Raw genomic sequence first — 16,993 nt, forward strand, 5'->3', positions numbered from 1 at the left:
ATTCAACACTGCTAAGGAAACCAAGACAGCCAGAAGTACAGAGACTGTTAGTGAGTGGCACCAAGAATAAGTTACTGATTTATTGACACTATAGAATTAGAATTTCTCACCATTCCTGAAACTCTGTTAACAGGTATATTGGCTCACAAGTGTATATTATTGTTGACTTTCTATTTGTTGTTATTAAGCATCCTCATCATTAGTGTTATTTTCTGTCAAAGTGAAGATCTTTTATAAAGCAAAGAATGTGTCCCAAAATTTGTGACTAGTTAAGTCTCAATGGAATACATTTGACATGTTGACAAATATGAGAATATAATATTAACCCACAAAATGTATAAATTTATTTTTCCTGATATTATGGGTTTAAAGAATCCAGTGATCATACCCTTTTGATGAATAAAACCATCATCTGGTCATCCTGGGACTGATCAAAATGTTTTTAAAAAGTAAAGATTTGACTTACCAAAAGACAAACACTGGTGACTAAAGAGTTAAATGTGGGTTAAGAGTCATTTTGAAAGACAACTTGACCTTGATCAAGATTTCTATAGGATTAGTGATAATAGCAGATAGACTTGTCAATTGTTCTAATACTTCAAAACAAACAAGAAAAAAATAAACTTTTGAAGAAAATTATTTCCAGTGATAAAACATGGTATTACCAATGAAATTTAGAAATTTAGCAAAACAGAAATAAATCTCTTAACAAGTATAATAATACGCAAAATAAATAATTGTATAAACATGAAAGAAATTTAGAATCAGAGTATTAAACTAGAATCACTTCAAGACTTAAAAAAGGAAGAACTTCAAGCTCACAATTGAAAATAATGTTGTTTAATCATACATTTTCACCCCTCCTAATTTACTTCTTTATAACTTTTGATAGTATTGACCACTTCTTGAAACTCCCCTCATGCACTCTGAAATAAATGGTCCCAGTCCGCTTGCTAATTTTTTAGCTATTCAGTTTTTTCCTTTCTTATCTCATTGATATTTTAAGAAAATTATCTTTGTTTTTGACCTTTTTTCTTCTCAATTCTTGAAATCTAGTCCATTCTTATGACTTTGGCACTGATGATTCCTAAAATTGTCCAGTGAAAAATTTCTTTTCTTCCTTTGATAAGTATTTATTACTCTGAACAGGCACAGATAGCTTCCAGTCTCTGAACTTACCATTTATTGGGGATACAGAGCAGATGGATGACAAACCATGAGCATATAAGAGTGAGGTATAAGGACCTATAAAAGTACATAAGAAGCCCTCACTTCCCTGCACGCTAAGATATTCAGGGAGGCAGGGAGGAGTCGTATGGAAGTGGCAGATAATGATATTAAAGATAATTAAGATAATGAAAGCCAGGCATCTCAGTGTTGGAGAAACTGTTGACTGGTACAAATAAAAGGAGGAAGAAGGCTAAATATAATCCTCAGTACTGAGTATATGAATTGAAAAAAAAAAAAGAAAACTGAAAGAGGTTTGGAATAACGAAGTTAGAATGTCAGTGTGTCAGTGGCAAGAAATTAGCCTGGAAAGGTAAGCAGGAAATAGATCATTTAATCAGAAATCAATAAGTAGACATTGAGTGTGCTTGTAAACAAACCAAAATCAAAGGATTATAAAATTACTGCATCCCAATATAACAGTTAAGGAAATAGTTCTGATCTGGATATAGAAATTCTTTAATAGCACATTTTCTTTGAAATATTAAAAATTTTAAACAAATTAAAATATTTTTGTTTTTAAGTTAAATTAGTGAACATTCATAGAAATTCTTGCCAGGATTATGTCAGGTTTAATCCTTGTCAGGATTATGTGTATATATGTATATATACATTTTTCATAGGGTCAGTATATTTAAATCATTTATAGCTTGGTCCAGGTCTAAGTGCTGCTCAGATGACTATTTGAAACTTACAATTCGGCATGTAACCAGTATTACACCTCTGAGTAAAATAAACCATATTTGTTAATCTCCACCTTTCTTCAGTTCTAGTTCTCTTTCCACTCAGCAAATTGTTTGAACTTAATTGGAGTGTTATTTTTCTAAATAGTTTCTTAGGGAAAATACGATTATTCAAAATAATATCAATTGGCCCCTTGACATTTTAGTTCTGCTTCTATTATAATCCCCAGTGAGTAAAATAATCTGTAGAAATAATTTACATTTAAGAAGAAAAATTAGTTATTTTTGTATCCTTAATAAATTGATTTTGGGGAAGGGCATTAAACTTCTCAGGGATAAATAGGACAATTTTTGCCTAGATTTTGTTTCCAGTAGCTCTTTTGTTTGCCACAAAATTGGGCAAAGTGGAATCATTTTAAAACTAAGAAATTATACCAAGTGTACAGACCTGTAAAGTTCACAAAATGTAAAATAGAAGTCTTATGAGGACACCTCTGATGGAGGTACTAGGTACTCATTGGTGTGAACTGTGCTCAAGGTTGCCATTTTTAATGCCAAGACCTGGCCCCAACTGACAGCCAGAAGGCTCCAGAGCTGGAATGCCTCAAGCCAAACAGCCAACAGAATGGGAACACAGTCCCACCCATCAGCAGACAGGTTGCCTAAAGTCATCCTGAGCCAACAGCCACCTCTAATGACCTCTACACATAGCCCTTGACACAGCTCTGCCCGCCAGTGGAATAGGACCCAGTTCCACCCACCACTGGGCAGGCAATAGTCCCTCCTTCCAGGAAGCCTGCATAAGCCTTTTAAACCAGCCCTATAGGGCAGGCAACCAAAAGCAAGAGGAACTATAATCCTGCAGCCAGTGGGACCACAAACACAGAAAGTTAGACCAAATGAGGTGGCAAAGAGATATGTTCCAGATAAAGGAACAAGGTAAAACCCCAGAAGAACAACTAAGGGAAGTGAAGATAGGCTCTCAACCCAAAAGAGAATTCAGAGAAATGATGGGAAAGGCGATCCAGGATCTCAGAAAAAGAATGGGGCACAAATCGAGAAGATATAAGAAATTTTTAGCAAAGAACTAAGAACATTTGAAGAACAGAGATAAACAGTAGAAAAAGTGAAATGAAAAATACACTAGAAGGAATCAGTAACAGTATAAATGAGGTTGAAGAACATACACATGAGCTAGAAGACAGAAGGTTGGAAATAACTGCTGCAGAACAAAGAATGAAAGGAAATGAGGACAGTCTAAGAGACCTCTGGGACAACAACAGAAAAATACACCAACACATTCATATTTTAGGGGTCTCAGAGGAGAATAGAGAGAGAAAGGGTCTGAGAAAATATTTGAAGATATAGTAGCTGAGAACTTCCCTAACATGAAAAGGGAAACAGTCACCAAAGTCCAGGATGTGTAGAGAATCCCATACAGGGTAAATCCAAGGAGAAACACACTGAAACACAAATTGAGAAAAATTAAAGAAAAAACATGAAAAGTAACAAGGGAAAAGCAACCCATAACATACAGGGGAACTCCCATTAAGGTTATCTGCTGATTTTTCAGTAGAAACTCTGCAGGCCATAAGGGAATGGCATGATATATTTAGAGTAATGAAAGGGAGAAATCAACCAAGACTACTCTATCCAGCAAGACTCTCACTTAGATTAGATGGAAAAAGCAAAACCTTTACAGACAACCAAAAGTTAAGAGCACTACCAAACCAGCTTTATAACAAATGCTAAAAGAACCTTCTCTAGGTAGAAAAGGCCACAACTAGATACAAGAAAATTACAAATGGGAAAGTTCACTGGTAAAAGCAGACATACAGTAAAGGTGGGAAATCATCCACACAAATAAGATATCAAATCCAGCAATCATAAGAAGAAAGTAATAGTGCAGGATATTGGAAATGCATTTGAAATTAAGAGACTAGCAACTTAAAACAGTCTGTGTATACATGAACTGCTATATCAAATCCTCATGGTAACCACAAATCAAAAATCTACAATATACACACAAAAAAGAAAAAGGAATCTAAACACAACACTAAAGACAATCATGCAACTACCAGAGAAGAGAACAAAAGACAAAGAGAAGGAAAAAAGACCTATAAAAACAATCCCAAAACAATTAGCAAAATGACCATAAGAACCTATATATCAGTATTACTTTAACCGTAAATGGATTAAATGCTCCACCCAAAAGACACAGACTGGCTAAATGGCTACAAAAATAAGACCCATGCATATGCTGTCTACAAGAGACCCACTTTAGGTCTAGGGACACATAAAGACTGAAAGTGAGGAGGTGGAAAAAGATTTCTCATGCAAATGGAAATTTTTTTTAAAAAGCTGGAATAGTAATGCTCATATCAGACAAAATAGACTTTAAAATAAAAAATGTTATAAGAAGGATACTGCATATGATTAAGGGATCAATCCAAGAAGATAATAACAATTGTAAACATATATGCACCCAACATAGGAGCACTTCAATATATATAAGGCAAATACAGTCATAAAAAGAGAAACCGACAGTAACACAGTAAAAGTGGGGGACTTTAACCTCCAACTTACATCAATAGACAGATCATCCAAACAGAAAATCATTAAGGAAGCACAGGTCTTAAACAACATATTAGACCAGATGAACTTAATTGATATTTATAGAGCATGCCATCCAAAGGCAGCAGAATACACAGTCTTCTCAAATGTGTGTAGAATATTCTCCAGGATAGATCACATACTGGACCATAAAGCAAGCCTTGATAAGTTTAAGAAAACTAAAATTATATCAATCATCTTTCCTGACCACAATGCAATAAGAGTACAAATCTACAAACAAAAATTGTAATAAAAAAAAACACGTGGAAGCTGAACAGTGTGCTACTAAACAATCAGTAGATCACTGAAGAAATCAAAGAGGAAATAAAAAAATTCCCTAGAGACAAATGAAAATGAAAATACAACAGTCCAAAACCTACGGGATATAGCAAAAGCAGCTCTAAGAGAAAATTATAGCAATACAATCTTACTACAAGAAACAAGAAAAATTTCAAATAAATGACCTAACCTGTATACCTAAAGCAACTAGAAAAAGGACAAACAAAACCCAAAGTTAGCAGAGAAAAGAAATCATAAACTCAGAGCAGAAAAGAATGAGATAGAGACCAAGAAACAGTACAAAATATCAATGAAACTAAAAGCTGCTTCTGTGAGAAGATAAACAAAATTGGTAAAGCTTTAGCCAAACTCATCAAGAAAAAAAGGGAGAGGGCTCATATCAATAAAAGCAGAAATGAAAAAGTTACAGTGAATACAGAAATATGAAGGATCGTAAGAGACAAACAACATTATGCCAATAAACTGGACAACCTAGAAGAAGCGGACAAATTCTTAGGTACAATCTTGCAAAACCAAATTAGGAAGAAATAGAAAATATGACTAGAACAATCACGAGCACTGATATCGAAACTTTGGTTTAAGAACCCCAAGCCAACAAAGAACCCCAGACTGGATGGCTTCACAGGTGAATCCTATCAAACATTTAGAGACGAGTTAACACCTATCCTTTTGAAACTGTTTCAAAAAATTACAGAGATCGGAACACTCCCAAACTCATTCTTTGAAGCCAGCCTCAAACATGGTACCAAAACAATACAAGGATACTACAAACAAAGTAACACGCCAATGTCACTGATAGACACAAAATCCTAAACAAAAGGCTAGCACACCAAATCCAACAATACATTAAAGGATCATACACCAAAATCGAGTGGGATTTATCCTGGGGATACAAGGATTGTTCCAATATCTGCAAATCAATCAGTGTGATAACCACATTAACAAATTGAATTAAAGCCATATGATAATCTCAGTAGATGCAGAAAAAGCATCTGACAAAAATCTATTATCAGTTTATAATTAAAAAAAAAAAAAAAAACTCTTCTGAAATTCAGCATAGAGGGAACATACCTAAACAGGGTAAAGCCATATATGAAAGACACACACAGAGCATCATACTCAACAGTGAAAAGCTGAAAGCATTTCGTCTTAAGATCAGGAACAATACAAGGATGTCCACTGTCACTACTTTTATTCAACATAGGTTTGGAAGTCCTAGCCATTGCAGTCAGAGAAGAAAATAAAAAGAATCCAAGTTGGAAAAGAAGAAGTAAAACTGCCACTGTAGAGGTCGTGATACTGTACATAGAAAACCCTGGCCATACTACCAGAAAACTACTAGAGCTCAACGAATTTGGTAAAGGTGCAGACTACAGAATTAATACACAGAAATGTTGCATTTCTATACACTAAGAACAAAAGATCAGAAAAAGAAGTTTAGGAAGCAATGCCATTTACATCACATCAAAAAGAATAAAACACCTAGAAATAAGCCTACCTAAGGAAGCAAACTGTATTCTGAAAACTTAAGACGCTAATGAAACAAATGGAAGATGACACAAACAGATGGAAAAATATACCATGGTTTTGGATTGAAAGAATACTGTCAAAATGACTATACTGCCCAAGGAAGTCTTCAGATTCAATGTAGTCCCTATCAAATTATCAATGGCAGTTTTTGTAGATCTAGAACAAAAAATCTTAAATTTTGACTGGAAATATGGAAAAATGAAAGACCCTAAATAGCCAAAGCAATTTTCAAAAAGAAAATGGAGCTGAAGGAAGGAATCAGCTCCTTGACTTCAGACTGTACTATAAAGGTACAGTATTCAAAACAGTATAGGAGTGACATAAAGAAATATATTTGGATCATGGAGAAAGCAAAGGAGTTCCAAAAAAACATCTACTTCTGCTCAATTGACTATACTAAAGCCATTGACTATGCTAAAGCCATTGACTGTGTGGGTCACAACAAACTATGGAAAATTCTTAAAGATGGAAATACCAGACCATCTGTCTCCGGAGAAACCTGTGTGCAGGTCAAGAAACAACAGTTAGGACCAAACATGGAACTGACTGGTTCCAAATTGGGAAAAAGAGTACGACCAACCTGTATATTGTCACCCTGCTTATTTTACTTATATACAGAGTACATCACGTGAAATGTTGGCTGGATGACTCACAAGCTGGAATCAAGATTACCAGGAGAAATATCAACAACCTCAGATATGCAGATAATAACTCTCTAATGGTAGAAAGTGACAAGGATCTAAAGAGTCTCTTGATGAGGGTGAAAGAGGATAGTGAAAAAGCTGGCTTAAAACTCAGTGTTAAAAAACTAAGATCATACCATCTGGTCTCAACTTCATGGCAAATAGAAGAGGGGGGAAATGGAAGCAGTAACAGATTGTATTTTTTGGGGCTCCAAAATCACTGGTGATGGTGACTGCAACCATGAAATTAAAAGACGCTTGCTCCTTAGAAAGAAAGCTATGACAAACCTAGATAGCGTATTAAAAAGCAGACACAACACTTCACCAACAAATGTCCAAATAGTCAAAGCTATGGTTTTCCAGTAGTCATGTATGGATGTGAGAGTTGGACCGTAAAGAAAGTGAAGTGAAAGTCACTGAATTGTGTCTGACTCTTTGTGACCCCATGGGACTATACAGTCCATGGAATTCTCCAGGCCAGAATACTGGAGTGGGTACCCATTCCCTTCTCCAGGGGATCTTCCCAACCCATGGATCAAGCCCAGGTCTCCCATACTGCAGGCAGATTCTTTACCAGCTGAGCCACCAGGGAAGCCCAGGAATACTGGAGTGGGGTAGCCTATCCTTTCTCCAACAGATCTTCATGACCCAGGACTCAAACTGGGAATCTCCTGCATTACAGGCAGGTTATTTACTAGCTGAGCTATCAAGAATTGGTGCTTTCAAATTGTGGTGCTGAAGAAGACTCTTAAGAGTCCCTTGGACTGCAAGGAGGTAAAACCAGTCAATATTAATGGAAACCAACCCTAAATATTCACTGGAAGGACTGATGCTAAAGCTGAAGCTCCAATATTTTGGCCATTTGATACAAAGAGCCAACTCATTGGAGAAGACTCTGGTGCTCAGAAGGATTGAAGACAAAAGGAGAAGGGGGCAGCAGAGAATGAAATGGTTAGATGGCATCATCAACTCAATGGACATGAATTTGAGCAAACTCTGGAGCCAGTGGAGGACAGGGAAGCCTGGAGTGTTGCAGTCCTTTGGATCACAAAGAGTCAGACACAACTTAGCAACTGAACAACAACAAATAGATCAATGGATAGAGAAGAGCGTCTTCAATAAGAGGGTCTGGGAAAATTGAACAGCTACATAGAATGAAATTAGAGCATTCTCTAACACCATGCACAAAAATAAACTCAAAAAGGATTAAAGACCTAAATGTAAAACCAGATACTATATAAAACTCTTAGAGGAAAACAAAGTCAGAACACTCTTTTACATAAATCACAACAATATCTCTTTGGCTCCACCCCCTAGAGTAATGAAAATAAAAACAAAAATAAATGGGATCTAGTTAAACCTAAAAGTATTTGCACAGCAAAGGAAACCATAGACAAAACAAAAAGACAACTTACAGAATGGGGAAAAATATTTGCAAATGATGCAGCCAATAGGGGATTAATCTCCAAATGTCTACAAACAGCTCATGCAGCTTAAGATAAAGAAACAATAAAAATTAGATCTAAATAGATGTTTCTCCAAAGAAAACATACAGATGGCCACAAAGCACATGAAAATATGCTCCACATTACCAATTATTAGAGAAATGCAAATCAAAAATAGATATCACCTCACATCTGTCAGAATGGCCATCATCAAAGTCTACAAACAATAAATGCTGGAATGGGTGTGGAGAGAAGGGAACCCGCCTACACTGTTGATGGGAATATAAATTCATACAGTCACTATGGAGAATAGTATGCAGGTTCCTTAAATGTCTAAAATAGAGCTACCATATAATATTGCAATCCCGCTCAAGGACATGTAACTGGAGAAAACTGTAATTTGAAAAGATCATGCACCCCTGTGTTCACTGCAGTACTACTTAAGAGTAGCTAAGACATGGAAGCAACCTAAATGTCCATTGAGAGAGGAATGGATAAAGAAGATGTGGTACATATATACAATGGAATATTACTCAGCCATAAAAATAATGCCATTTGCAGCAACAGGGATAGACCTAGAGATTATCATACTAAGTGAAGTAAGAGAAAGACAAGTATCATATTATATCACTTATGTGAAATCTAAAAACAGTGATACAAATGAACTTATTTACAAAGAGAAACAGATTCCCAGACTTCAAATGTATGGTTACCAAAAGGGAAAGGTGTTGGGGGGAGATAAATCAGGAGGTTGAGATAAATATATACAGACCAGTATACACAAGATAGATAATCAACAAGGACCTACTGTCTAGCACAGGGAACTGTACTCAATACTCTGTAATAACCTATAATAGAAAAGAATTTGAAAAGGAAGATACATATATTCAATATAACTGAATCACTATACTGTACACCCAAAACTAACACATTATTGTAAATAAAATATAATCCAATATAAAAAAATACAGCTTGAAAAAAATCTTGTGAAATACTCAAATGCATTCTATAATTGGTAAAAGTTCTTATTTTATAAATAGTTACAATACTTACTGCTTTTTATTTTTACTAAATATGCTAGGCACTTGGAGGTGTCCCAGGAAGTCAGCCATTACTTCCCAGTGGAATGGACCCAACTCGACAACAAGGTGACTGCTTTAAAGTAAAAGTTAAATTGATGTGCAGAATCTCAAAGGAAACCCTGTATTTATTAGGGAAGGTATTATTTGTATAGATCTTTCATAATTATATCAGTTGCATTTTACTTGGTAACGTGGCCAAGTAATTATATTTTTTGCTAACTTAATTATTTGTGATAGTGCAGTGATAACACAAGGAACAGAATAATTAAATATCCAAAATCTGTGTTTTAATGCTTAACTTCTAAAACTTTTTATATAACTTCTAGCAAGTGAGAATCAAAGTGACTATGTCACTTGTAATTTTCTCTGCCTTTTTCAGACAGAGGGGTCTGTCCACCAAAAAGATAAGCAGGAGGAAAGATGATGCTAAGCAGCAAGTGACTTACTTGATAGTTTAACAAACCCAATAATTGGGTCCGTCCACTGACCTGTTTAGGTACCACAAACATGGATGGCTCTGTTCACTGTTCTAAAAGAAGGGGAGCAAATGTTATGACAGATGTATTATAATTCAACACAGAAGAGGAAGATTTCACTTTCAAGACATTAATGGAGAGTGGGGGCAGGGACAGCCCTGTGGTAAGAGGTAGAAGAATGGCTGTGGAAGCCAAGTAGAGGTGATGTCAATAATTTAGTCCTTTAGTAAATAAGGTGTAGCACCAGGCAGAAAGGAGGCTGTAGCTTCTGATTTAGCACTCATGCTCATTACATTGCTAATATTGTCACACTTTTTTCTCTTTTTAGGTCATCCAAATATGGGTGGGCCAATGCAGAGAATGACTCCTCCAAGAGGAATGGTGCCCTTAGGACCACAGGTAAAAAGTGCAGGAAGCCAGAGGCTGAGTTTCTGCCTTCATCTTACACAAATAAACTGTATTATCTGCTGGTTTCTATTATATATATATATATATATATATATATAAAAGACTTAATATGACATAGTTTTTAAGCTCTTGAGGATATGTTGTCTATGACATGTCCAAATAGATGTAACATCAAGCCACATTTGCCCTTGGTACATTCTAGAAAATACATTGGGTAGAAATCCATTATAGTAATTATTACTAAAAAAGATAACTGTTTTTATATTGAGGAAATATGAATAATTATAGTAATTATTATAAAGGAGAACTAAGATAATTTAAAATCTAATTGAATTAAACAGAATAAGTGGCATAAAATATATTTTAAGTCTTTAATGCCACTGACCATGATATAGTACCATATTTCGAGTATGAAAACAATAGAAAACCATTTAGAAACAAACATTAAAATGGGTCTCGCTGAAAAAGTGTAATACAACAGTATACACTAGATGTTATTAGCCTACTTCTCTATCAGTTTCCCGGGAGGATACACCAAGATTGAACCTATTCAGCTGTTGATGACATTTTTTTAGTATGCTGCTCCAGGCTGTCACTTATTTTAGCTAAAACCTCTCTTTGTCTCTCTTGGGAAAACTGCCTGAGGTAGAATTTAATTTTGTAATGTTACATTTCAAAGAAGCGAATCCAGAATTCAGAGTTGTACATTTCTCCCTCATAGGTCAGAGGTCAGTGTATCATACCACTGGTTAAAAGGATCATTTACTTTTCTTATTCTCTCCAAGAACAGTCTATATAAATGATGGTTTTAGGAGCTTATTTCATGTATATACTTTAAAAATGTTAAGTATTTTGTTGTGTGCCCAAAACAGATTTTTAAGACTCTAACCACATTTACCCAGGTAAATGTGACTTATATCTAAGAGTTCCTAATCAACATGTAATACACAGTTGACCCTTGAAAATGTGGGAGTTAGGGGCACCAAACCACTGCACAATTGAAAACCCATGTATAACTTTTGATTCCCTAAAACTTAACAGCCTACTGTTAACCAGAGACCTTACTGATAACATAAACAATTAACACATATTTTATAAATGTATTATATGTATTATATACTGTATCCTTACGATAAAGTAATATAGAGAAAAGGAAATGTTATTAAGAAAATTATAAGAAAATACAATTACAGTACAGTACTATATTTATCAATACCATAAGTTTACATCATCTAGTTTATAAGATGAATTATCTGTCAGTATCTATGTCAATATTGTCTTAAAATATGTATATACCTGCTAACAAGATTTGTCTAAGATTAAAAATATATATATTGTCTTAAATGATATGAAACACTGTATATATTACATATATTTAAAACACTAGATGTCAAAAATTAAAAGAAAAGGCGAATATATTCCTATTTATTTACAGGTATAACACTTCATGCATTGATAATGAAGAAGCAGCACTATGATAGCTTTATGGTAACCTAGTGTAATAATCAACACTTGCTTCATCATAGCCTAGCCTATACACTAATGAATGAATCATTATAACATTTTCATGGCATATAGTATTACAGGCATATTCAGAATACAGTATTTAAATATTGTCAAAATTTTTTAAACTGCTTACATGTGATGGTAGGCTGATAACATGGTTTCTCTAATTAAGGGGGAGAGAGAGAGAAGCATATACTATGGAGTAATGTAGGTGTTTGAAAGCAAAATTATAAAACAGTAAGAAAACTAAGACATTCATTTTATATTAAATATCACTCTGCTTATGCCTGAGTCTAGACTTATGTCTACATATAGTTTATGCATTCATGACATACCTTTTTCTTAATTTTCTTGCTCTTTCTAGACTATGTGTTTCATCTGCAAGTTTTTACAAATTGTTGCAAATCCACAAAAATGTTCCAATAATATATTTACTGAAAAAAGTCCACTTATAAATGGACTAGCACAGTTCAACCCCATGTTGTTCAAGGATCAACTATATAAATTGTATTGGAACATGAAGCACAAATTTTTCAGAGGTACCTATTATGTAAATATTCATGAGATTGTCAAAATAAAAAAAATTATTTAGGATAATTTATTTCCTATATATTTTCTTAAGATCTTATAAAACTCTAATCTAGATATTTAAATTATTTTTTTGCTATTTCTGCTCATATTAGGGATGGTGATTTATGGGACCAACCATCATTAATCTGTTAATGGCAATTAGAATTTATAAGATCTGTAGAATAGTTCACTGACTGACTGTACTTTTCAGTTCAGTTGCATAAGTCGTGTCTGACTCTTTGCGACCCCATGAACCGCAGCACGCCAGGCCTCCCTGTCCATCACCAACTCCCAAAGCCTACCCAAACTCATGTCCATTGAGTCAGTGACGCCATCCAGCCATCTCATCCTCTGTTATCCCCTTCTCCTCCTGCCCTCAATCTTTCCCAGCATCAGGGTCTTTTCAAATGAGTCAGCTCTTCACATCAGGTGGCCAAACCTTTGGAGTTTCAGCTTCAACTTCAGTCCTTCCAATGAACACCCAGGACTGACCTCCTTTAGAATGGACTGGTTGGATCTCCTTGCCGTCCAAGGGACTCCCAAGAGTCTTCTCCAACACCCAGTTCAAAAGCATCAATGTTTCAGTGCTCAGCCTTCTTCACAGTCCAACTCTCACATCCATACATGACCACTGGAAAAACCATAGCCTTGACTAGATGGACCTTTGTTGGCAAAGTGATGTCTCTGCTTTTTAATATGCTGTCTAGGTTGGGCATAACTTTTCTTCCAAGGAATAACTGTCTTTTAATTTCATGGCTGCAGTCACCATCTACAGTGATTTTGGAGCCCAGAAAAATAAAGTCAGCCACTGTTTCCACTGTGTCCCCATCTATTTCCCATGAAGTGATGGGACCAGATGCCATGATCTTCGTTTTAGTCTTTAATAAACGATGCCAACTAGTTTTAGAGCTATATACAACTTGAAGAATTTTTTTTCTCAAAAGATTTTCATAATAGATACATTTTGAATATATGTCAAAAGTTGATGTCTATAATTTAGTTATTCTTCATTCAGGTCACTTTTTTTTGGCTAGCTGCTCTTTGAGTTTTTGTCATTCCAGACCAATATTTTCAACACTTTTAAAAATTAGAGTCTGATTTGAGTAAGTTTTTCAGTATTTGAAAGATATACTGATGCTTACCTAAGCTATTGAACATATGAATACTTAGATCTCATTTGAAAATGCAAAAGTAAAAAAGCATACTGGTCTTTATATTTTAAAATGTCGAGCCAAAAATTTATGTGTTTTGTGTTTTAAGTAAATTACAACAGAAAGTAAGAAAACACTTCTGGTGAGTAGTGTCTTCAGATCAGATCAGATCAGATCAGTCGCTCAGTCATGTCCGACTCTTTGTGACCCCATGAATCGCAGCATGCCAGGCCTCCCTGTCCATCACCAACTCCTGGAGTTCACCCAGACTCACGTCCATCGAGTCAGTGATGCCATCCAGCCATCTCATCCTCTGTCGTCCCCTTCTCCTCTTGCCCCCAATCTGTCCCAGCATCAGAGTCTTTTCCAATGAGTCAACTCTTCGCATGAGGTGGCCAAAGTAAAGTACTGGAGTTTCAGCTTTAGCATCATTCCTTCCAAAGAAATCCCAGGGCTGATCTCCTTCAGAATGGACTGGTTGGATCTCCTTGCAGTCCAAGGGACTCTCAAGAGTCTTCTCCAACACTACAGTTCAAAAGCATCAATTCTTCAGCACTCAGCTTTCTTCACAGTCCAACTCTCACATCCATACATGACCACTGGAAAAACCATAGCCTTGACTAGATGAACCTTTGTTGGCAAAGTAATGTCTCTGCTTTTCAATATGCTATCTAGGTTGGTCATAACTTTTCTTCCAAGGAATAAGCGTCTTTTAATTTCATGCCTGCAGTCACCATATGCAGTGATTTTGGAGCCCAGAAAAATAAAGTCTGACACTGTTTCCACTGTTTCCCCATCTATTTCTCTTACTGAAGAGTTTTACTCAGTTTATCATAAAGCATGAATTCTTTCTTTGCATTTTCAAACCTAAAGAGAGTAGTTTATTTCTTCCATTTAGATTAATATCTTTGCTATCTATTTCTTTATAATTTGGGGGAAGTAAAGTGTTCTGGTATGAATTTACCTCAGAAACCAGAAATGCCTGCAACAACTTATGTAACACTGTATTTAACTATAAAAGATTAAATGAAATTGTTTATACATATCATGTACTTAAATGAAAACAGGAATCATATTCATATGAATGATACAGTAGGTTAAACATGAAGAAAAATCATTTGAATTGAGAGATTCTTATATTTACTTATAACACCTGGTATATGTAACATATGGATTATAAACTGTGAGATCTGTAATACAAAGTTAGCTGTGTTTCTTAAAAGAGAAAAAAAAGACTCTCATGACAGATATTTAATAATACAGATACTACCCAAGAACAGAATGCTTCTGCTTTTTTATAGCTGAATTATAGAAGCATCTCTGGAATATTGTTTCTAGTTTTATGCACAAACAAAATACATATCTCCTTTGTATCACAGATATTATTTCCAGGTTTTTCAGCTTAATACCAATGTGGTGAAGAGGGACAGTAGTTATCTATTAAAATAATTGAATTCCTAAAAGAAATATATATATATTCTGCTGCTGAAGGCAAAATGCACACTAGAATATAGTAAATATATGATTAAAACCTACTGCATGGAGGAAGAAATAAAACTTTGCTCCAAATCCTGGTATATTTCTACCACCCCTTAATTTATTTTAAATCAAAGTTCAGTGGTAATACATGATTTTTAGACTGATATCAGTATCCTTTCAATGGAAAAGCAGAATTACTTATTCAATCTAGAAAAATGTCTTCCCTAATATCATATTTGAAGTCATTTTTCTGTGTGGCTCTTGTAATAATATATTGTTAGCTTGTCTGCGTTCTTAGGCTCAGCAGATACATGTGATTAACAGAAAACTTCAAGACTCTCCAACTAGTTCTAGTTCTTTTAGAAATCTGGAGGAAAAGTGAGTTATATGCAAACAGGAACATATCATGGCTTCCAAGTCAAATACTTAGGGTGAAGAAATGCTAAGATTTTAAGAGGAAGTACACTAATTCTGTATTTTCACATCTAAGATGGGAAGTGGAATTTAGTTCAGTATAATAACTTTCTAGAAATTTAACTGCCCAATCACGGAAACACTCTTTGTAAATTTTCCAGGCAGAGTCTGAACAGTCCTTTGTCAGGACCATTGCATTGGGAGAGAGATTAAACCAGATGGAATTGTATAGCTGCCATCAGCTTTAAAATTCAGTGATTCCAAATTAGCTCTTCCCATTCTGCCTTTGTTACCCATTAGAAAGACTGTTGTTATTCTTTCTTATCTTCCTGTTTTCTGTTTGCTTCAGATTATTTGCAAAATTAAAATATTATAAGTTTCTCAAAATATGTATTGGGTAATTTCTTACGGACATCCTGTAACACTTATGAACTGTGATACATGAGCATTGGATCTACACAGATAAGTAGAACAGATTCTACCTTCAGGTACTTATTGTTTAGCATGAGATGCAGATACATAAAGAAAAACTATTAAACAGTAGGAAAAAAGTCAAAAAAAGAAATATACATTCTCTGGCAGGGAGTCATTACGTCAAAAGCATGTAATTTTGTTAGGATTGAGGGCCCAAGGGAAAATGAGAAGACTCATTTAAGTTGGTCCCTTATTAACAGTGTAAGCAGTTAGCAACTGCAGTTTTTGAGCACCAGGTATCTTGCCTTTAATACATCAAGCACTATAATAGGTGTTGTGTACGATTTCATTTTTCCTCCAATAAGCTTATAAGAGAGTTGATGTTATCACTTTGTAGATAGGAAAGTTAAGGTTGAATGGATCATTGGGAGAATCTGACCAGTAAACACACGTATAGAAAGGGGAGCAGAGGAAATGGGGCAGGGGAAACAGATTTTCAAACCACTATCTATGTCCAGAGCTATGAGCAAAACAAATGTATCCGTCAATAAAACAAAACATAGACCTTCTAGGGTCAAAAATGAGGGGAGTTTATTTTATGAAGAATTTCTGTTATAGTCTGTCATGTGGATTTTGTTCCCAGTGACGGATTTTCTTCTCAGAGACTCCTTGCTAATACTGCTGCTGCCATCCCCATGTATGACCCAGAGGTTAAGAGAAATAGCTCTCTCAGCTATGGATAGATACCATTCTCCTGTTCCATAGCACCTCATTTGAGACATTTAAATATGATGTCTTAATAATGAGAACAACATGTAACTAGGTAGGTTTATTTACAAACTGGCTTACTCCCTGGAGTTAACAGACCTCCTCTCATTGAATATTTCCTTGTCATCTTAGCACCTACTACACAGAAGGCCATAGCAGATGAGTTATCATGAGTGTAAAAGGCCACTGCGTGTTTCTAAACCACAGGAAATTCAGTCATCTGGAGGGTGGAGGTGGGGGTAAG

At 35.2% G+C, this 16,993-nt stretch overlaps 1 protein-coding gene across 5 annotated transcripts in view; it reads left to right on the forward strand.

Moving 5' to 3' along the window:
* Positions 1 to 16,993, forward strand: part of SSBP2 (single stranded DNA binding protein 2) — a 314,481-nt gene that overhangs the window by 245,390 nt on the left and 52,098 nt on the right. For all 5 annotated transcript variants that reach the window (XM_027545691.1, XM_027545690.1, XM_027545693.1 and 2 more), the window contains 2 exons: positions 9,563 to 9,629; positions 10,368 to 10,438. In XM_027545691.1, the coding sequence (XP_027401492.1) occupies positions 9,563 to 9,629; positions 10,368 to 10,438 (138 nt within the window). The remainder of the gene's footprint in view (positions 1 to 9,562; positions 9,630 to 10,367; positions 10,439 to 16,993) is intronic.

This window comes from Bos indicus x Bos taurus, chromosome 7, assembly GCF_003369695.1.
Source record: "Bos indicus x Bos taurus breed Angus x Brahman F1 hybrid chromosome 7, Bos_hybrid_MaternalHap_v2.0, whole genome shotgun sequence".
NCBI classification, from domain to species: Eukaryota; Metazoa; Chordata; class Mammalia; order Artiodactyla; family Bovidae; genus Bos; species Bos indicus x Bos taurus.